The 19,814-nt window shown below is 32.0% G+C and overlaps 1 protein-coding gene across 1 annotated transcript; it reads right to left on the minus strand.

The window, feature by feature from the left end:
- Positions 1–19: 19 nt before the first annotated feature.
- On the minus strand, positions 20–19,398 carry LOC143077058 (uncharacterized). The gene is made up of 12 exons (XM_076252945.1): positions 19,304–19,398; positions 14,591–14,651; positions 12,755–12,920; positions 10,619–10,912; positions 9,831–9,897; positions 8,227–8,291; positions 7,227–7,298; positions 5,429–5,476; positions 5,100–5,141; positions 2,530–2,589; positions 1,953–1,997; positions 20–87 (listed from the first exon to the last, which is right to left on the minus strand). The coding sequence occupies exons 2-12, from the start codon at positions 14,621–14,623 to the stop codon at positions 20–22; spliced, it is 960 nt and encodes a 319-aa protein (XP_076109060.1). The 5' UTR covers positions 14,624–14,651; positions 19,304–19,398.
- Between the last annotated feature and the right edge of the window lie 416 nt (positions 19,399–19,814).

The raw sequence follows: 19,814 nt of genomic DNA on the forward strand, positions 1-19,814 counted from the left end.
AAAGTATTATTTTCATAAATTATTGTATAATGATGTACTCACCGACTGAAGGAGACTGTGCATCGGATTGTATTTCTTTCCTTCCATCTAAAGATAGATTTTCATATGATAAATTAAATCAATTTCTGTTTTCACGTAAGTATGTAAAATTACAAAATACATTTATTTGTATTTCAAGGTGTTTGTTGATAACCTGTCGACGTGCATCTGCGTTCATTATTTTGATGATAAGAGTAAACCTCAATGTAGTAAAAAATTGGAAACCCAAAGTTACATGTAACCTCATTTCAAACTGTGTTGCACTCTTATTGATTTGCCAACAAATAAGAGTCAAGATACATATGCAGTATCGTGGCTTAAAGACGAAAGAACAAACAACAATATCAAAATTTTACACAAAAAAAAAAAGAACGGGCAACACAACTTAAACAAACGGATTGAACTCATGTGATTTGGAGGTTTTGTTGGTTGAAGTAGCACCTGTCATATTGATTGGGATTTTCAAATAGTTTGACCTCGAGCATTTTTGAAGAGACATTTATTGTCGAAATGCGCCACTGGTGCTATAATGATCATGAAAGTAAAAATTCGCTATCAAATGTCATTCGGCAGTGTCGCCAATCGAGGTCAACTGAGAAATGTGAACCTACATATATATTATCGTCCCTGTCAGGTATAGGAGTTTTAGGTCTTTTTTGTAATACAGCTCTTCAACTGTTTCGGTTCTCATACATCCTTGGCTTTCAAATATTTGGCCCTGAGCGTTCCTGATGAAGGTAGATCCAGAACAACGCGTCATTCGCGTGAAGTGTATAACGTGTTGTTCTCATTTTCTTTGACAAGTTGGTTATCAAAATAATTGCAATATACTTTATTATGAAAATTAAGATGATATATTCCTGAGGAAGAATAGCTTTTATATTGCTAACTGTCGTAAATAGTTATTCTATACTTATGTCCGTATCACGTGACCCGAACGGCCATATCATACTCCTGACACATGGCATGAATAACGTCTTATTTTCCGCCATTTTATTTGCATTATATCCATACATCTGCTAGTAGACTACCAGCCCCCGAGGGATATAGCTGAGCGGTACTAATGAAAGTAAATTATCAAAAGGGCTTCGGAAGCATGAAGTTAATATGTGTTTTGTTTTGGTTTTTTTATATCACGACAACGAAGAGTTTTTTTTCAAAAACCTGATATGCAAAATTAAGTAAAAGGCTCTATTTGGAATTTCGTATGAAAAAAAACAATAATCATTACATTTCTGTATTCGTTATTATGGGGGTCGAACTTCCTAAATTAAAGCCTCCAAAACATTACAATTTGTTACATGTCTTAGGTTTTTATCAAACCAACCTTTTTCTGATTCAAAACTTTCCTTTGTGTCTTGCTCTATATGCCTTTTCTTTGCAAAAGTGCAATAATTATTCAATTAATTAAGTGTCGTCTCAAGATTTGTACGTATGTCATTCCTGACAAGCATAATTTGCATTTTGTTTGAAATAATGCTGTACTATTTAATTTTGTGTTTGGTTTCCATTCAGGTAATGAATGCTTATAAGAGAAAAACTGGATAGTAATACTCAACAGACATGTACGTTTGATTAGACTTTATATGAGACTTTTGCAAGCAATCATGTCATACAATAGCTTGAGAAAAATAGTTCAGAAGGTTAATGTCAACATCCAGGTATTTAAGGGATGTTGTCATATAAAACTGTAAAAGTAAAAAAAAAACAGAAACAGATCTCAACGTACATTGACTGGGAATAACCTAGATTTGCACAACGGCATTAATCAGATTAGCAGTTGTGTCTGTTTTAGAATCACAATACATTTGTATTTTCATTTCAAATATAATAGAGACTTTACAGCGTTTCTTTAAAAATTCGAACAGGTAAATGAATATTTTCAGAAGATAAATGTATTATAATTAACGTACCGACTAACTCAGAATGTAAATCCGACTGTGTTTCATTCTCTTCAACTGAATAAAAAAAGATATAATGATGAATGAAAAATATTTCTATTTCCATAAAAGGATCTAGATTGCAATCCATCAACACTTTTTCATGAAGTTTGTTTTCCCAAAAAGCGATCCATTTTTAATTAGATAGTAATAGTTTTTAATGTTTATTGTTTCATCATGTATTACAAGATGGTAATCTTAATTCAATCAAATCCATATATATATACTAGGTTATATACTATTTACAGTAGTTGTCGTTTGTTTATGTAATTTATACGTGTTTCTCGTTTCTCGTTTTTTTATATAGATTAGACCGTTGGTTTTCCCGTTTGAATGGTTTTGCACTAGTAATTTTGGGGTCCTTTATAGCTTTTTGTTCGGTGTGAGCCAAGGCCTTTCATTTAACTATAATGGTTTTCTTTTTTATAAATTGTTATTTGGACGGAGATTTGTCTCATGGGCACTCACACCACATCTTCCTATATCTATAAAGGGTATTCTAGGAAAACTTGTACACAAGGAAATCATCTCAAGTGTATTTATTTCTTACCTGAGTTAGTGGAAATTTTAACTTTCACACCTCGGCCATCTACCACTGCAACAGCAATATCTATATTGAATAAGAAAAGTATTTCTTATTGTTTATGTTCAAATAAAATCGAGGTGAAAAGGTAATATCGAATGTTCGAGTCCTTTCTCATATGAAAAGAAGAGAGAAAATCAACTTCATTTAGATCGTTATTATCTTTTTTGTAACAATATAAATTGAACTTAAAGATTTTCATTATAAATGTTGAAAGAACAAATGTCGCCTGTATAGTAGCAAATATTAAACACTTTTCAAAATCTGTGTGGGTTGTTTTTCTATTGATTTCTCGCTGTGTACAGTTAACTTGGAATTCAGTAGCAAATAAAATATAGTTCGATCGTATTTATTTCGATATGTTATAGAAAAAAAGGGATATTAATTGCAACTGATAGAAAACTTAGAAAAAATCCAAATTTAAACACAAACGGGAGGGCTAAAAAAAGTTGTTCTTTTAACCAATATTTATGGCATAGACCAGATCATTTGTCAAGGTTAGGCTTGCCGTTTGAGGAAATTATTTTGTTTTCCCTGAATTCACATCGGTTTGAAATAATTCGCTACATTGCAAGAAGTTATTTAAGTTAATAAAACACCAATAAAAAGTTTCTTCAGAATAAATGATTCATTAATGTTATTCATTTTTTATTGTATATTTTGTGATTTGAAAGTTTCGTTGTTTGAAGTAGCATCTGTCATATTTATTTGGATTTTAAAATATTTTGACCTCGAGCATCATTGCAGAGACATTAATTGTTGAAATGCGCATGATCATGATTGATCATGAAAGCACACATTCGCTATTAAATGCCCTTCGGCAGTGTCGCCAATGGAGGTCAACAGAGAAGAATTGTGAATTTACATGGTCTATAGTTGTAGCTCCTGTCATGTAGAGGAGTTTTATGTCTTTTTTTGTGAAAAAAAAGCTCTTCAACTTTGTCGGTTCTCATACATCCTTGGCTGTCATATATTCGGCTCTGAGAGTTTCTGATGAAGGTAAATCCAAAAAAAGCGAGACAATCGCATGAAATGTATAACGTGTTGTTTCCTTTTTTAGCTCACCTGGCCATATGAGCTTTTCTCATCACTTGGCGTCCGTCGTCCGTCGTCGTCCGTCGTCCGTCGTCGTCCGTCGTCCGGCGTCCGGCGTCCGTCGTCCGGCGTCCGGCGTCCGTCGTCCGGCGTCCGTCGTCCGTCGTCCATCGTCTGTAAACTTTTACAAAAATCTTCTCTTCTGAAACTACTGGGCCAAATGTTAGATTGCTGACCCCGAATTGGTAATTTTAAGGAAATTTTGCTGTGTTTGGTTATTATCATGAATATTATTATAGAGATAAACTGTAAACGGCAAAAATGTTAAGCAAAGTAAGATTTACAAATAAGTCAACATGACCGAAATGGTCAATTGACCCCTTTAGGAGTTATTGCCCTTTATAGTAAATTTTTAACCATTTTTCGTAAATCTTAGTTATCTTTTACAAAAATCTTCTCCTCTGAAACTACTTGGCCAAATTAAACCGAACTTAGCCACAATCATCATTGGGGTATCTAGTTTCAAATTTTGTCCGGTGACCCGGTCAACCAACCAAGATAGCCACCATGGCTAAAAATAGAACATAGGGGTAAAATTAGTTTTTGGCTTATAACTCAGAAACCAAAGCATTTAGAGCAAATCTGACATGAGGTTAACTGGTTTATCAGGTCAAGATCTATCTGCCCTGAAATTTTCAGATGAATCGGACAACCCATTGTTGGGTTGCTGCCCCTGAATTGGTAATATTAAAGAAATTTCGCTGTTTTGGTTATCTTGAATATTATTATAGATAGAGATAAACTATAAACAGTAATAATGTACAGCAAAGTAAAACCTAAATAAGTCATCATGACCAAAAAGGTCAATTGACCCCTTAAGGAGTTATTACCCTTTTTAGTCAATTTTTAACAATTTAAAATTTGTAAATTTTCACTTACATTATCTACTGTAACTACTGGGGCAAGTTCATTATAGAGATAATTGCAAGCAGCAAGAATGTTCAGTAAAGTAAGATCTACAAACATATCACCATCATACAAAACACAATTTTGTTATGAATCCATCTGTGTCCTTTGTTAAGTATTCACATAGACCAAGGTGGGCGACACAGGCTCTTTAGAGCCTATAGTTTTGACAAGTTGGTTATCTAACTAATTACTTTAGTTTACTTTATTACGAACACTTGATTATTATATAATGGAGAATCAAAACCCAAAAACTTGTATTTAAGAGCGATATAAATGTGAATAAACTCATCATAGATACAAGGATTGAAATTTGGTATTTGCGCGAGATGCGCGTTTCGTCTACAAAAGACACACCAGTTTACTGGGAATACCTAGATTTACAGAATGGTATGTGGCAAATCGCCAGTTGAGTCTGTTTTAGAATCATCAAATTTTATAGTTCAAATACTAAAGAGATTTGACTGCATTTCTTTAAAAATTCGAACAAGTGAATGAAATAATTTCAAACGATCACTGTACTATAATGAACTTACCGACTAAGTCAGAATGCGAATCCAATTGTGTCTTATTCTTTTCTAAATGAAAAAACAAAACATATGATAATAAATGCAAAATATTTCGATTTTCATGAAAAGATCTAGTTCTTCAACACTTTTTCATGAAAGTTTGTTTTTGCAAAAGGCGATCTATATCTACTTATATAGTAATAGCTTTTGATGTTAATTGTTTCATCATGAAGTACAAGATGGTTATCCTAATTCAATCAAATCCATATATCGCTAAAGGTTATTCAAGAAAAAATTGTATAGAAGGAAATCATTTTAAGTGTATTTGTTCTTACTTGAGTTGGTGGAAATCTTACCTTTCACCCAAATTATAAATCTACCATCTACCACTGCAATAACAATACCTATATTGAATGAGAAAAGTATTACGTATTGCTTATGTTAAAAAAAATCGAAGTGAAGAGGTAATATCGAACGTGGGTCCTCTCTTATGTGACAAGAGAAGAGCAAAGCTACTTTATTTCGTTCGTAATTATCGTTTTGGTCACAAGGTAAATGGAAATTAAATTTTCTTTAAATTTTGAGAGAAAAAATTTCTCCTGTCTAGTTCCGTCAGACATAATGTTGAATTTACCGCTGTTTCAAATACATCTTTATTTACAGAAATTAATGGTTTAGAGAAGAAGTTGCATAAAATGCCTTCATGAAAAGGTTAAATGCATTCTCATTTCGCTATTCGAAGGAAGCTACTTTTCAATAGATATAGGAAGATGTGGTGTGAGTGCCAATGAGACAACTCTCCATCCAAATAACAATTTAAAAAAGTAAACCATTATAGGTCAATGTACGGCCTTCAACACGGAGCCTTGGCTCACACCGAACAACACGCTATAAAGGGTCCTAAAATTACTAGTGTAAAACAAGACTGTTATCATTCGCAAATATCACGCAAAACATGATAGATACAGTTTATTACACCAAATATGTAATATCAATAGGAATTATAAGTTCTAAACATTTAATTTAATTTCATTATTCTCTCTTATGAAGACGTCAGCAAAGCATTTGTATTCATCAAAAGGAACACACAATTGTGAATGTCGATAAAAACTTTCGAAGTCATAGACGTTTTGGCAAATACCACGATAGAGATGATAGAAAGACATATCCTTGTGAATGTAACTCGGTTACGATGAAACCGTTATAAAATTCATTAGATAACACAAAACAATCTTAAATTGTGACATACGTATATAAACTTTTATTATTGTTAAAATCTAAGCAGGAATGCCAATGAAAAAAGCATATATATTGTATTCTGAATAATTTTTGCGTATGTTTTGTTAAGTTGACTTCTTTTTTGTAACAACTAAACTTCTAAAAAAGAAAATCCAATAATGTTTGCTGAATGTTATGTTTAAAACTGTCGATAGTACAGCGTTATCCATTATTCGAATTACAGAAATGGAGACTCATCCAGTAACCATTTTTTTTGTATATAATACTTTCCAAATGAACGAGCTGTATATACAATGTAACAGAGTTACGTTTTATAATATAATGTCTCATAATCATGGTGTGAAATCTTTTTATACAAGCACGGACGTATATATATAATAATAATTTACTAGATAACAGATAAGTCTTACAATGTTCTCATATTTGATAGTACGGGATTTCAATTTTCACAACGAATATGCATTGCTTACAAGTGAAAAAATCCGGACTAGTTTATTACCATTGATTTATTGTTGTGAATGTTTCTCGTTCTTAAGATTTGTAATTTTGAACTGTTAATTGTCTTTATTTGTTGATCAACTGACTCTGATTCTAGAAACTATTATTGTTCATGCCTGGATTACATATTCTTACTATTTTAATTATGTCCTCAAAAATAACATTTCCTTTCATCTGAGTTCAATATCAAGATTTTACATTGTTTTTTGTTGTACGACAATATGATTGCACAAATTTCAAGCTCATTATTGAATATTTACATTTGTTATTCTTGGAGGTTATCTGCGTCTTGTCGTCTTGGGTTTGTGAAGTTGATTTAGATCCATTTTAATACATGTGAGGCTGAAGATAAACATTGTCTGTTTGTAAAATATATCTTAATTTTCTTGATATGGTTCTATATAGCTTGATACTCACCTGTTGGTAGTACAAGCACGACAAGCACGACAATCAAACTTGTTATTACTATACATGAAGTCATATCGGAATCTAACAAAAAGATGAAAATTATATCCATCATTTGTTCTAAATCTCGTTTAATGATATAATTTGCTTTACAAAGATTTAACATTGACAGACAACCGATTATAAGCATCATTTTCTTATCAATTTCTAATTTAATGTTTTTTAATTAGCCAAACATTAGGCAGTTACAGAATTGCATACATAAAAGCTGATATGAATGACGAGAATGTGTAATAAACTATACTTATAATGACCTAAAAATGTACAACTGTTAAATTTTCAACTCAATGTAATTGTTTAACCTGATCAAAAGAGGAAAGAGTAAAACTAAAGATAATTCTTCAAGAAGATGACGAATCAGCATGAAACAGTCACAACACACGATACCGATAACTTGGGCTTAGCAACTACCAAAAAAAAAGAGGTAACTTTTAGGGAAATGTATGAATGGGCATACGTTATCAAATATTATACATTAATAAACATTTGTAATATATCAAATATGATGAACCAAAAAAATTCAAACCAGTCCGAATAAACAACAAAAGAACGTTACTAGTTACATCGTCAATGCAAGCGTCACCTGTTAATGGTATGATGGTTTACTCGCCAGGTGATTCGAGAACCGATTACAAATTCACAAAAGTGAAAATGAATATAACAAAATCGATATTATTTGTCAGATCAGATGGCAACTTTGTTTCTGAACATCTTATTACATATTTATGGAAACTACACATTGTTCACGTGATCTTAGTCACAGACACATTTAATAGGTCAACCACTGTGATATACCTACAATTAAATGCATGTGGTATCGGTTTAAGATTTTCTTTATTATAATAAGCCTGTGTTCTTATATTACAGGTTGTAACAAAACAACATGAAATATGTTTCTATGAAACGATCATTATGCAATAGCTTAAATTTTCATTGAAATTAAATAATGTACCCTTTGGCTTTATATCATTTTCCTCTTTGTAAATGACTCTATCTACTTCTTTGTCTAATTTAGTTCTGCAAATAACAAAAACCATGAAATTTAAGATAAAATAATTAAACACTCAATTTTTATTAAAATAGAATTACCTCCAATATACCTAATTTTGTTTTTAATAGACCTATTATTTTTCTTTTTTCTTTGTTTTAAATTAAATATCTAAATCTATTTGGTTGATATTGTTCTAATGATTGATTTTTGAATATATATATTTGTAATAGAACAAAATCAGGATAAATTCGTTTCACAGTGTTAAATTGTACTAATACGGAATTTATGGAGTCACTCGATATGAATGCTTCTGATCCAATAAATTCTCGTATTAGGACAATTGCACGCTGTGTAACTAATAATATGTACTGGCAATACTATGATTTTTCTAAACTGTCATTATCGGATCAAATATGACGATTGGCTGTCATAACCCCTCGGAATTCATACATGTTTTATCGAGGCACCAGGAGTTTACCAATGCTTGAGTAAAATAATACACGACAGATGTGTGGATTTTCATAGTATTGCCAAATGAAAGTTCGTCAAAATCAAACAACAACAAAAAGAATATGTTTGTTTGCATCATGAGTTATTTTCGATTTTTTAATTACCGTTTATACATTTATTTTACATGTGGTTCAATATATGTAAGGTTGGAACACGTAAATCTCTGTTTCAGTTGACGCTAGACTAATCATATTACTCAATGTATTTCACTTGACTGGGCGGAGTTTAACCGGTTCGCTCATAATAAACCAGTCCATCTATAGATAGGTGTATAGGTGTTGTAGAATAAACTCATCATTAAAGTGTCCAGTCATTCTTTTGTAAATTCCTTTGATGACATTGATAGGTGATGAGAAATCAGTTATAACTATAAAGGCAATCATCCTTATCACACACATTTTCAAATACACTGTCCTTATGCAAATTAAAACGTAAGCTCCGCCCGATCAATTGAAATTATAACATTCGTAATACTGTTCTTTTAGTATATTGTTCGTGTATTTGATCATTTCAATTACTGAATAAAAGACAAAAACGACAAACTTATAATTGCCATTTCAGGTAAAGTTGTATACTTATGATGGTATTAAAATGATAAATGCAAGTTTTCAGTTTAGCAAGACCCATTCTTTCATAATTTTCACAACAATATCAACATCGCTTATAGTTCTAAATTAGAAATTTAAGTCCGAAACCCCGGCTTACCTTCAGAAACACTATTGTTCTTCTAAGTACTTAGTAACGGTTCATTCACATGAACTATATTATTTCATTCGAGTTAGTCGATTCCAAAAAGTACATGCGGTTTTCAATAATGTAGAATTTAATATACAAACGTGTAAAACATAATTATTGATACAAAATACAAAAATGTATATAACAATATGTGTGATCTCTGCTTTTGAGATAGGATAGCCAGTTACCACAACTAACAGATAATGATTCATACGCGTCTGGTGTACTAAATTATAATCCTGGTACCTTTGATAACTATTATATCATATTTATTAAAATTGATGCAGTGTCAAAACTTCAATTTAAAGAATTATACTTACAAGTTATCAGATATAATAGGACAGTTTAGTCCCAAGGTGAGCTCGTCTTTCTCTAGACATGTATAATCTAAAGAAAATAAGAAATTGTTATATAGAATATATTTCGTCACCTTGCAAGGTTATAAAAGAATCAACAATCAATGTTTTAGGCACAAGATTCACAGTTTTGACAAGGGAAGAAATAACATGTCACCTGCGAGTGTCAACTCACTTTTGTGCATGAAAAGGGAACCGTCATTTCTTTTCCTTGCAGCATACAATTCGGAGGACTCATTTGACGTTATATTACTCAAACTGAGCGATACATATTTGTTTCTTTGGTAAAATCAATATCATGAATATGTATTTGCTATGTATGAATGGAAATTCGATACATAGCATTTTTTCAAGAGCAGGTTACGAAACGTTTTCCAGGCGAATAAAACGCCTGTTATTCATTGAATTAAAACAGGATATGCGTCGAAAAGAAATTAAAGATAACGTTTACATCTCTAATGACTTGTTTAGTTATGTAACAAAAAAAACTCTTATAAATGATTGGTTACAAATTAAGTTGGAAAATTGTTGTACACTCATTTCAGAAATCGTCGCATTCTGTTTAAATATTGAAAACTGAATAATTCTTTTCTTTTTTACCATTATAACATGTATAACCATTAAGTCTTTAAACATTTTAAAAGCAAGCAAAAAATTGTGATCAAAATAATATAATGATTATAAAGTATAAATATTATTTATCAAATTTCAAAACAAAGGCTCTAGGTTTATTCATATAAACACTGAATTACCTGATGTTAATTGTGGACATTTGATTAGAAAACAGGAACAATCTTCTTCTGATGGTATACAGTAGCAAATGTTCTTTGGTTTATTAACAAAAGTATAACCTTTTTGATAATTACAACGACAAGTTGTGTCGCTTGCATTTGTTCCTATGTTATGAACAATCAGTCCTTCGTCATTGCAAACAGATTTTCGATAAAGACAATTGCTGTTTTCTGTTGTCAAGAATCGAATTGGCTGGTAACGATTAATAGCACATTGACTGTTCAGTACGTTTGGTCTAAATACCAGTTTAAATCCTAAAAATCAATTGATTTAATTCAATCATGATGTCTAGACTTGTACATACGCATATGAATCATTAAGTAATGGTAAAAAGGAATAAGGTGCATAAGAAAAGTAAAATAACAAAACAACCGATCTCCAATAAAAATTCTGAGCACAAAGTCTAGAATCAACAGACAAAATCAATAACTCATTTCAAACGAAAGCAACTGTCATATTCTTGGATTGGGTACAGGCGTTTTCATATGAGATTAAACCTTGCTGTAGGGATAGTTAAACCTCTCACTTGTTTGGCAGTCGCATGAATATCTATTATATTGACAACGATGTGTGAACAAATCAAATAGATATGATAGATACATGTCAGAAATAGGGGTATGTGTTATGATCTTATTCAACTTATAACCAAAAAATTATGTTAACAAAGTTAATAAACAAGAGGCTCTCAAGAGCCTGAATTGCTAACCTGTATTTCAGAGGAGAACATTTTTAAATGTTAGTAAGCTTAATGAACAAATTGTGTTAAATTGTCTTTAAAGGGCAAGAAATCCTTAAGGGGTCAATTGAATATTTTTACAGCTTTTTGTAGAACTAACTTTGAGGAACATTACATTGCTTACAATTGATATGTATCTATAATAATATTTAAGATAATAACAATACACTGCAAAATTGTGTTACAACTACCAATATAGTGACAGCAACCCAACAATGGGTTGTTCGATTCGTCCGATAATGTCTACACCAATAAATTTAGACCAGTTGAACAATTTTAACCCACATCAGATTTGCTCTAAAAGATTATGTTTTTGAGATATAAGCCAAATATTGCATTTGACCCTTGTGTTTTATTTTTAGCCATGACGGCCATGTTTGTCAATGGATTAAAATTTCTAATACAACCTTTTTACAAGATCAACCAAAGAACAATCATTCAAAGTTTGAAGAAAAATGGCCCAGTAGTTTCAGAGGAGAAGATTTTCAAATGTTAGCAAACTTGATGAACAAACTGTTTAAAATTGTCTTTAAAGGACAATTACTCATATAGGGGTTAATTGACAATTATGTTGAAGGCCGTACATTGACCTATATTTGTTAATGTCTGTGTAATTTTGGTCTTTTGTGGATAGTTGTCTCATTGGCAATCATACCACATCTTCTTTTTTATATATTACCTTTTTTGTAGATCTTACTTTACTGAACATTATTGCTGTTTACAGTTTTATCTATCTATAATAATATTCAAGATAATAACAAAAAACTGCAAAATGTCCTTAAAACTACCAACTAAGTGGCAACAACCCCACAATTTGTTGTTCGACTCGTCTGAAAATGCCGTGGCTGATAGAGCTTGACCAATTAAGCAAATTTACCAAAAGTCAGATTTGCTCTTTAAGCTTAAGTTTTTGAGATATAAGCCAAAAACTGCATTTGACCCCATTTTCTATTTTTAGCCATGGAGACCATGTTTGTCGATGGATCAAAACTTTGGATATAATTTATCAACTAGATACCCTAAGGCACATTTAGTTAAAGTTTGAAGGTATTTGGCACAGTTGTTTCAGCAAAGAAGATTTTTTTTCAATAATTTACGGCGACAGAAGACGACAGACGACGGACGCCTTCGGGCCCCAGCGAGCTAAAAAGGCATATAGACAGAGTACATTTTGTTAATAGGACAAACGTAAATCACTTCAATTCCGGTTTGACCAAAAACATGAAATTAAAAGCGTGTATATTCCTGTTTCGTCTGTATTGGTACCGAAAGTTGAAAAACAATGAGATAAAAACCTTATCTAATTATGCATGTCTAAATGTACAGGATCTTGAATGTCTATTTGTTAAATAAATCGTACCTCTTTGAATTCCATCAGGTCCTTTGCACCTTTCCTCGTAACTATTCTTCATTTCATGAAATAAACATATATATTTCGTCTCATTTGTGCAAGTACGTTTTGCTCTATATTGCCATTGTCTGGTTATCGGACATTTCATATCATATGCTATACAAGCTGATGTGCCCTAAAATTATGAAAAACAATATCGCTAATGCAATAAGTTTATTATCAAAAATTTCCAATCTAAATTGATCAGAACATAAATCAAATGCCATGCATTTTGGTTGCTCCTTACAATAAACCATATGATCTGTACTTCAATGTAGTATTCAAACGTATGACCGTTTACAGATCATACTTCAGTCGCAAAAAAAATTATTGAAAATAAAGTATTGCAACACCGAATTGAAATTCAAATTAAAAAAAAACACTCTTTATTTTTTTGTGATATAATGTTTTGAAATAGAACCAGTTAAACATTATTTAAATCTCACCTGAGTTTAATCAATAAATATAGACTCGATAAGTTCTTATAAGCACATGCAGCTACTGTACCCGTAAACAATAAAACAGATGTTTTTATCCTTATTGTATTCAACACTTTAAATAGCCAAGTTTATAAAGTTATGTAATTGACACCTTGTAATGGGTTCTCCACAACTCTTAACTGCAGCAAGATGGCAGATTAGCATCATGAGAGAAGCATGTATGTCGCTGTGACAATTGCACGTATTGTTGGTCATCACCATTCCACTCTTAGTCGTTTTGGGAATAAAAATCAGGCAACAAACGACGTTAAAGACCTTCCGAGATAAAGAAGACCCCCTATAATATCTGCTAGGGAAAATCAAGCATGGTAAAGGTTGGTCAGAAGGAAACTCACTGCAAACAATATAATCCTAAAAAGAGAGTGGTTGCCATATTGGAGACTTTAAACAAGAACTGTTCGAGATCGACTCATCGCTACTGGTTATCGTGCGATAAGACCATTTCGGGGACCTTTGCTTACGAACAAACATGCAGTGGCCGGTATCCAATGTAGTGCAGAGATCGCCAAAGTTGGCAAATTAGCATCGTGGAGGAAGATCCATTGCTCCAATGGAATTCGGTTTATCTTCATTGGCCCGATCATAGACCGAATTTGAACCATATCAAGCCTAAATTGGACACTATTGGGCTTAAAGATTACGAAAGGACACCCCCAGTTCAAACACTTCATGAAATAAACAATGCCTTTCATCAGGAAAGGTTGTGGTTACCTCAGCAACAAATTAGTCGACTGGTGGCAGAAATCAGAAAACGTTAAAAGGCGGTTACCCGTTTGAATGGAAACTGCACCAAGTACTAATTCTTAGTCGAATAACGATCAACCATGATTGCAACACTCATTTTAAGATTAATTTTGTACAATAAATACTTCAATTTGTTATCAAAATTGTGGTTTGATAAAACGTTTTTTTTTCTACATTTTTTATTAGTTTCAATGCCAATGTTATCATTAACTATGTATTATTATTTTACAAATATTTTATCATATATTATCCAAAAGTAGAGGCTGATGTACTAAGGTTTAAAACATCAAGGTGTTGCAATACTTTTTTCCATGTGTATATAAATAACAATGTATAGATTATGAAATAACGCACCTTTACTGACAGCTAGTTGTTTAACCTTCTTTAAATAAAGGTAATGCCATGTTTTACTTCATAATTATTTAACAACGGTTATAACAATAAGAACAGATATAGTACGGTAGTGTACACTGCCCGAAAACTAATATTTACCAAAAAAACAAAAGTATCACTTCAAACTTCAAATTTATATTACATTAAGGATCAACATATTGATGCTTACCAGTATGACGTACAACCAGAACGTTAAAACCATTTTCGTCTAATTCAACCATCTGGCCATCCTACAAGAGAACGTCACATAGTCTTTTGAACTCGAAAGGAGGGGTATGATAAAGTGCTCATAACTATAGGTTTTTAATAAGACAAAATATCAAATAAAGATCGAGGGAATGATGAGTTATCAAACTGTTTTTTAGTTCTTTGTGTGCCTCCATATGTTAGTATAGTATTTGCTTATCTGGTACAGATTTTTCTGAATTTTAGATTTAATATATGCAAGGAGATATGTTAACCGTTTATCCAATGACATTCTTAAATGATTGACAATGTAATTGAAGAATGAGAATAAATAAAGGCAACAGTAGTATACCGCTGTTCAAAACTCATAAATACATGGACAAAAAACAAAATCGGGGTAACAAACCAAAACCGAGCGAAACGCATTAAATATAAGAGGAGAACAACGACACAACATCGAAACGCAACACACACAGAAACAGACCAATCATCAGACAAAACACCACGAGAATAACAAATGTAAAATGAAAACCAAATACATGAATTTGGGATAGACAAGTACCGTGCCACGTCTTATCTCAATATCTCAAAAATAAGAGAAAACACAAACGACTCAACGTTAAAATGCAACACAAAGAGAAACGAACAATATATAACAATGACCATCTTCCTGACTTGGTACAGGACACTTTTAAAGGGGAATAAAAGTGGTGGGTTGAACCTGGTTTTAAGGCATGCCAAACCTCGCACTTTAATGGCAAAGTTAAATATAACATTGAAATGACAACATAATATTACAGGACTACAATACAAATAAATAGGAGAACATATTAGACACAGAAAAACATGATTAATAGATAACAAAAAGCATCAGGTTTAAAATTCAATACGCCAAAAACGCGCCTTGCCCACACAAGACTCACCAGTGACGCCCAGATATAAAAGATCGAAAGTGAAAAAAGTACAAAGTTGTACAGCACTGAAGATCAAAAGTTGAAAAGGTTTCGCAAAATACGGCATTGTTTTTATGCCCGGGATAAGAACATTCTTATTATATAGAACAATTCATGCTATTGCAAACAGTAAATTTTATCAAATGAATATGAAAGAGATATACACAAAGAAACTAAAGTATTAACTAATTACAGAAATCTAAACCTGAATACATAACGCCTAGATATAAAAGATCGAACGTGAAAAAGGTACAAAGTTGTACAGCACTGAAGATTAAAAGTTGAAAAGGTTTTGACAAATACGGCATTGTTTTTATGCACGGGATAAGAACATCCTTATTATATAGAATACTTAATGCTATTGCAAACAGTAAATGTTAACAAATGAATATGAAAGAGAAATACATAATGAAACTGAAATATTAACTAATTACAGAAAACTAAACCCAAGTTTATCACAAAATAGACACACATCCGAATCAGTCCAAGCGTCAACGTAATTAAAAAAATTGTGACGTCACATACGATGGCGAAAAGGCAGAAACGTTATGCCACATTTGAATTTATGAAATTTAGAAACAGCATGACGTCACATATGAAAAACTATCATTCAAAAATGAGATAGAATTAGGATAGATTTAGAACTAAATACTGATAATTCATTTAAACAAAATGCATATAGCAATACTTATTAATAGCAATTAACTGTAATATATATATGTCCAGTTTGTTATGAATCCAACTTCAAACGTAAATAATCGTACAAAATTTAATATAATTAATAAAGAGGAGGTGGTTAATTTTTCTATACGTCATACCTAAATATATAATAAGAAGACGTCAACACATTTGACAAAATCTGATGAGAATTACAAATATAACATTAAACATGTAAACTAAATACATGAATTTGGGATAAACAAGTACAGAAACACGTCTTATAGTAATGCGAATTCACATTCAGCAAAACGGTCACAATCGGGAATAAGTCACGTTTGGTAATTAAAAGATTAGACGACATAATGACAAACCACAATCTACCATGTGGTAAAAATGTCCTTAGCTAGTTTGGTTAAAGAGACATTATATGGATCAACCAATTCGTGATGGTGTCCATAAAATTTACGGAGTGTCAATTTTAATCTGTCCTCCTCATAACTTTGTTGGAGCAGTTTCTGCGTAAGGAGCACACTCCTGTATATGAAGTCCGTATAGTGTGAACAAGCACGTGAATAACGTATCAATTGTGATATGTAAACACCATACGAAGGGGCAGAGGGTATGTTACTGCTGAGAAATGGGAAATTGATAATTGGGAAGTTGAAATCGTCCCGTTTATCATAGATTTTTGTGTGAAGTCGTCCATCTACGTCAATATTGAGGAAAAGATCAAGGTATGAAGCAGTCCTTCTAGTATCAGTAGTATCCTTAATTTCAAGTTCACTGGGATATATGAGATGTAAGTATTGGCTGAAGTATGGGTTGTTCAACGATAAAACATCATCAATATATCGAAAAGTAAAATTAAAGAATTTCGCAAGGTGCTTTTTCTTTTTGTCTTTTAGAAGGTTCTGAATAAATTCTGCTTCATACGAATACAAAAACAAATCAGCCAGCAGGGGTGCACAATTAGTACCCATTGGAATACCGACTGTCTGTTGAAATATAAATCCTCCAAACTCAACAAATATATTGTCGATCAAAAAGTCCAGCATTTTAATAATATCATCTTCAGTATATTTTCTGGAAGATTCAGTGTGATTCTTCACAAAATATGAAGTATTGTATCCCAAAACAAGAAATTTGTATCTACGATTCCCATTTTTATAGAAAAAGCTCTGTTTTATGAGTTGGTGAAGTCGATCTTTCAACTGAGCATGGGGAATAGTAGTATATAGCGTAGAAAAATCAAAAGTTTTTATGTTGCTGCAAAATTGCAAAGATTGTGATCGAAGGTTAAGCAGTAGATCTTTCGAATTTTTGAGAATCCACATCTGGTTAACACCACTGGTAGAATATATTTCCTCACAATATTTTTGAAGCCCATCTTTAACTGTAGAAAGAATAGTAGTCAATACTTTAGAAAGATGTTTAGTCGAACATTTTGAAGACCCAGCTATGTATCGTTCTTTATATGGAGTTTTGTGTAATTTAGGTATCCAGTATAATGAGGGCAAGTTTTCTTCGTTTTCTTTGATGTTGATACCAAAAGAAAGAAGGACAGATTTATGATTTTGTAAAATTTCATCCTTGGTAAATGATGTTAAAGAATATGTAGGATTACCAGTAGTTTGATCAATTCCAAGCTCTGTAGTGAGACATTGCAAATAATGTTTTTTACATATGAAGACAATATTATTGGAGGCTTTATCTGCCGGAACAACGACATATTTGTCATGCAAAGAGGATAAAGCATCCACAACCTCCGGATTCTTGAAAGGGTTAGAAACTCTTGTACTCATATTACATCTTAGTTTTTGTATGCGCCTCTGAATGCATGATCGAATAGCTTTGATCCATTCAGACAAAGTGTCCAGTTCGGGTTCGTCTGGTTCGCGCTTTATCCATTTTCTTGCATAGTCCTCAACTGCATCCATCAGTAACTTGAAATTCTTTTTCCAGTTGATGGGCTGGGGGATTCTATACTTTGGTCCCTTGGCTAGCAACTCTCTTAGTTGTTTATTGGTAATAATACCAAGGTCACCAGTAATAATATGACCAGCTGGACTATAATTGTATTGAGAAGATGCACATGAGCAATCCGGAGGCTTGGATTTTGTATCTTTGAGGTTAAAATCCTCTAAAACTCTCTTGTGGTTGAAAATCTTTGATGCAATAGACTTGGTGTAAGTATAAGAAATAACAGGTGTAGCTTTATTTTTGAAGTAATCAGGTATAGTTTTTTGTACAGATTTTTGATGAAAAATATTGCCAATATTTACAGCATCTAAACCTTTATTGGCGAATTCTACCTTAAAAAAGTAACGTTTTTCCTCACTATTGGATGTAGTCAATACGGGTTTAAATAGTCTATGGTTAGCAATGTCCATGATAATTGCAACTAATCTATACAAAACAGAACGAGAATCAGTAACGGAAGTATTTTTGGCATCTTGAAATAGTAAAGAAAGTTTTGACAATGAAATGGAGTATAATTTAGTTCTAATATGATGAATACCTAAAGGTTTTTGAACAGACGTTAATAGACTATCAATTGTCACGGTGTGTACAGCAGGTGGTATATATTTTCTGTGACCATGACTTCTATTTCGTCGAGCAGAAGTATTAAATAATTTTAATGTATTGACAGTACTAATTTAATCTAATCCCAATAATAAAAAGATACGATAAACTATTCCCGTTTATAATCTGTTAAATCTTTTTTTGTAAGTAATAGCACAAACGCATGGGGTAGTTCGCATTTTTGTAAATTTAAGGATCTTACACTTTTTGAATTGCATGTGCTTTTCTAAAATACTCTTAATCGTCATCGCCAAAAGAAAAACATATGAAAGCCAAAGATGTACTATATGCATTGTCAAGATTTAGCAATTGTATTCTGAAACTAATGTTTCTCAAACTTGAATTTCCATATGTTAGTAATTTAATCCATGTATTGTACATTTTACATGTTTTGATAACGTTTGTCTCAACGCTGTTTTGTACGATGGCACTTCACCTGCATCATATTTATCATAGGTTCGCAAACATTTGTATGTTAAATGATACGGAAAACTATTTACCTTTTATACGTATCGACATCAAAATCATTAATTAATTTGAGCTGCCATATTATTTCTGTATTACCGGTCTATTACACAAGACTGCTTGTTTACACATTAAATAACATTTTGATTGGTTGCTTTACCTACCCTCAAATATATATAAATAGAAGGTTTTCAAAACAATACATGTAATCACATCGTCTGCATGAGTAGTAACAAAAATACAAAATGTACGATTCAAAGTCACTGTAAGTCTGGCTGGCAGGTTTTATAAATTTCAAGAAAAAAGTGCTACAGCTTTCATGTAACTTTTGTTTTGTATGAGGCAACCTTTAACCTTCGGGGTTTTCCCAGTCATTCTGCATTCTTCGATATAAATTATGTGAAAGATTTTCTACAAACCTACTTTCATTTTGGTAGGAAACAGTGTAAAATAAGTTATTATATTGTGAAATCAATAGTAATTATACATTTCATAATATTGTCACTAAAAGCTATTTTTGTGCTGAAACAATTCTCTTTAAACAAG

Source organism: Mytilus galloprovincialis, chromosome 5, assembly GCF_965363235.1.
Source record: "Mytilus galloprovincialis chromosome 5, xbMytGall1.hap1.1, whole genome shotgun sequence".
Classification (NCBI taxonomy): Eukaryota; Metazoa; Mollusca; class Bivalvia; order Mytilida; family Mytilidae; genus Mytilus; species Mytilus galloprovincialis.

Coding starts and splice junctions, on each gene's coding strand:
- LOC143077058 (XM_076252945.1), bottom strand. CDS start 14,623: ATGGTTTTAACGTTCTGGTTGTACGTCATACTG. Junction 8,292..9,830: donor CCTATTATATCTGATAACTT/GTAAGTATAATT, acceptor TGTTATTTGCAG/AACTAAATTAGACAAAGAAG. Junction 5,142..5,428: donor ATTTATAATTTGGGTGAAAG/GTAAGATTTCCA, acceptor TTTTTCATTTAG/AAAAGAATAAGACACAATTG.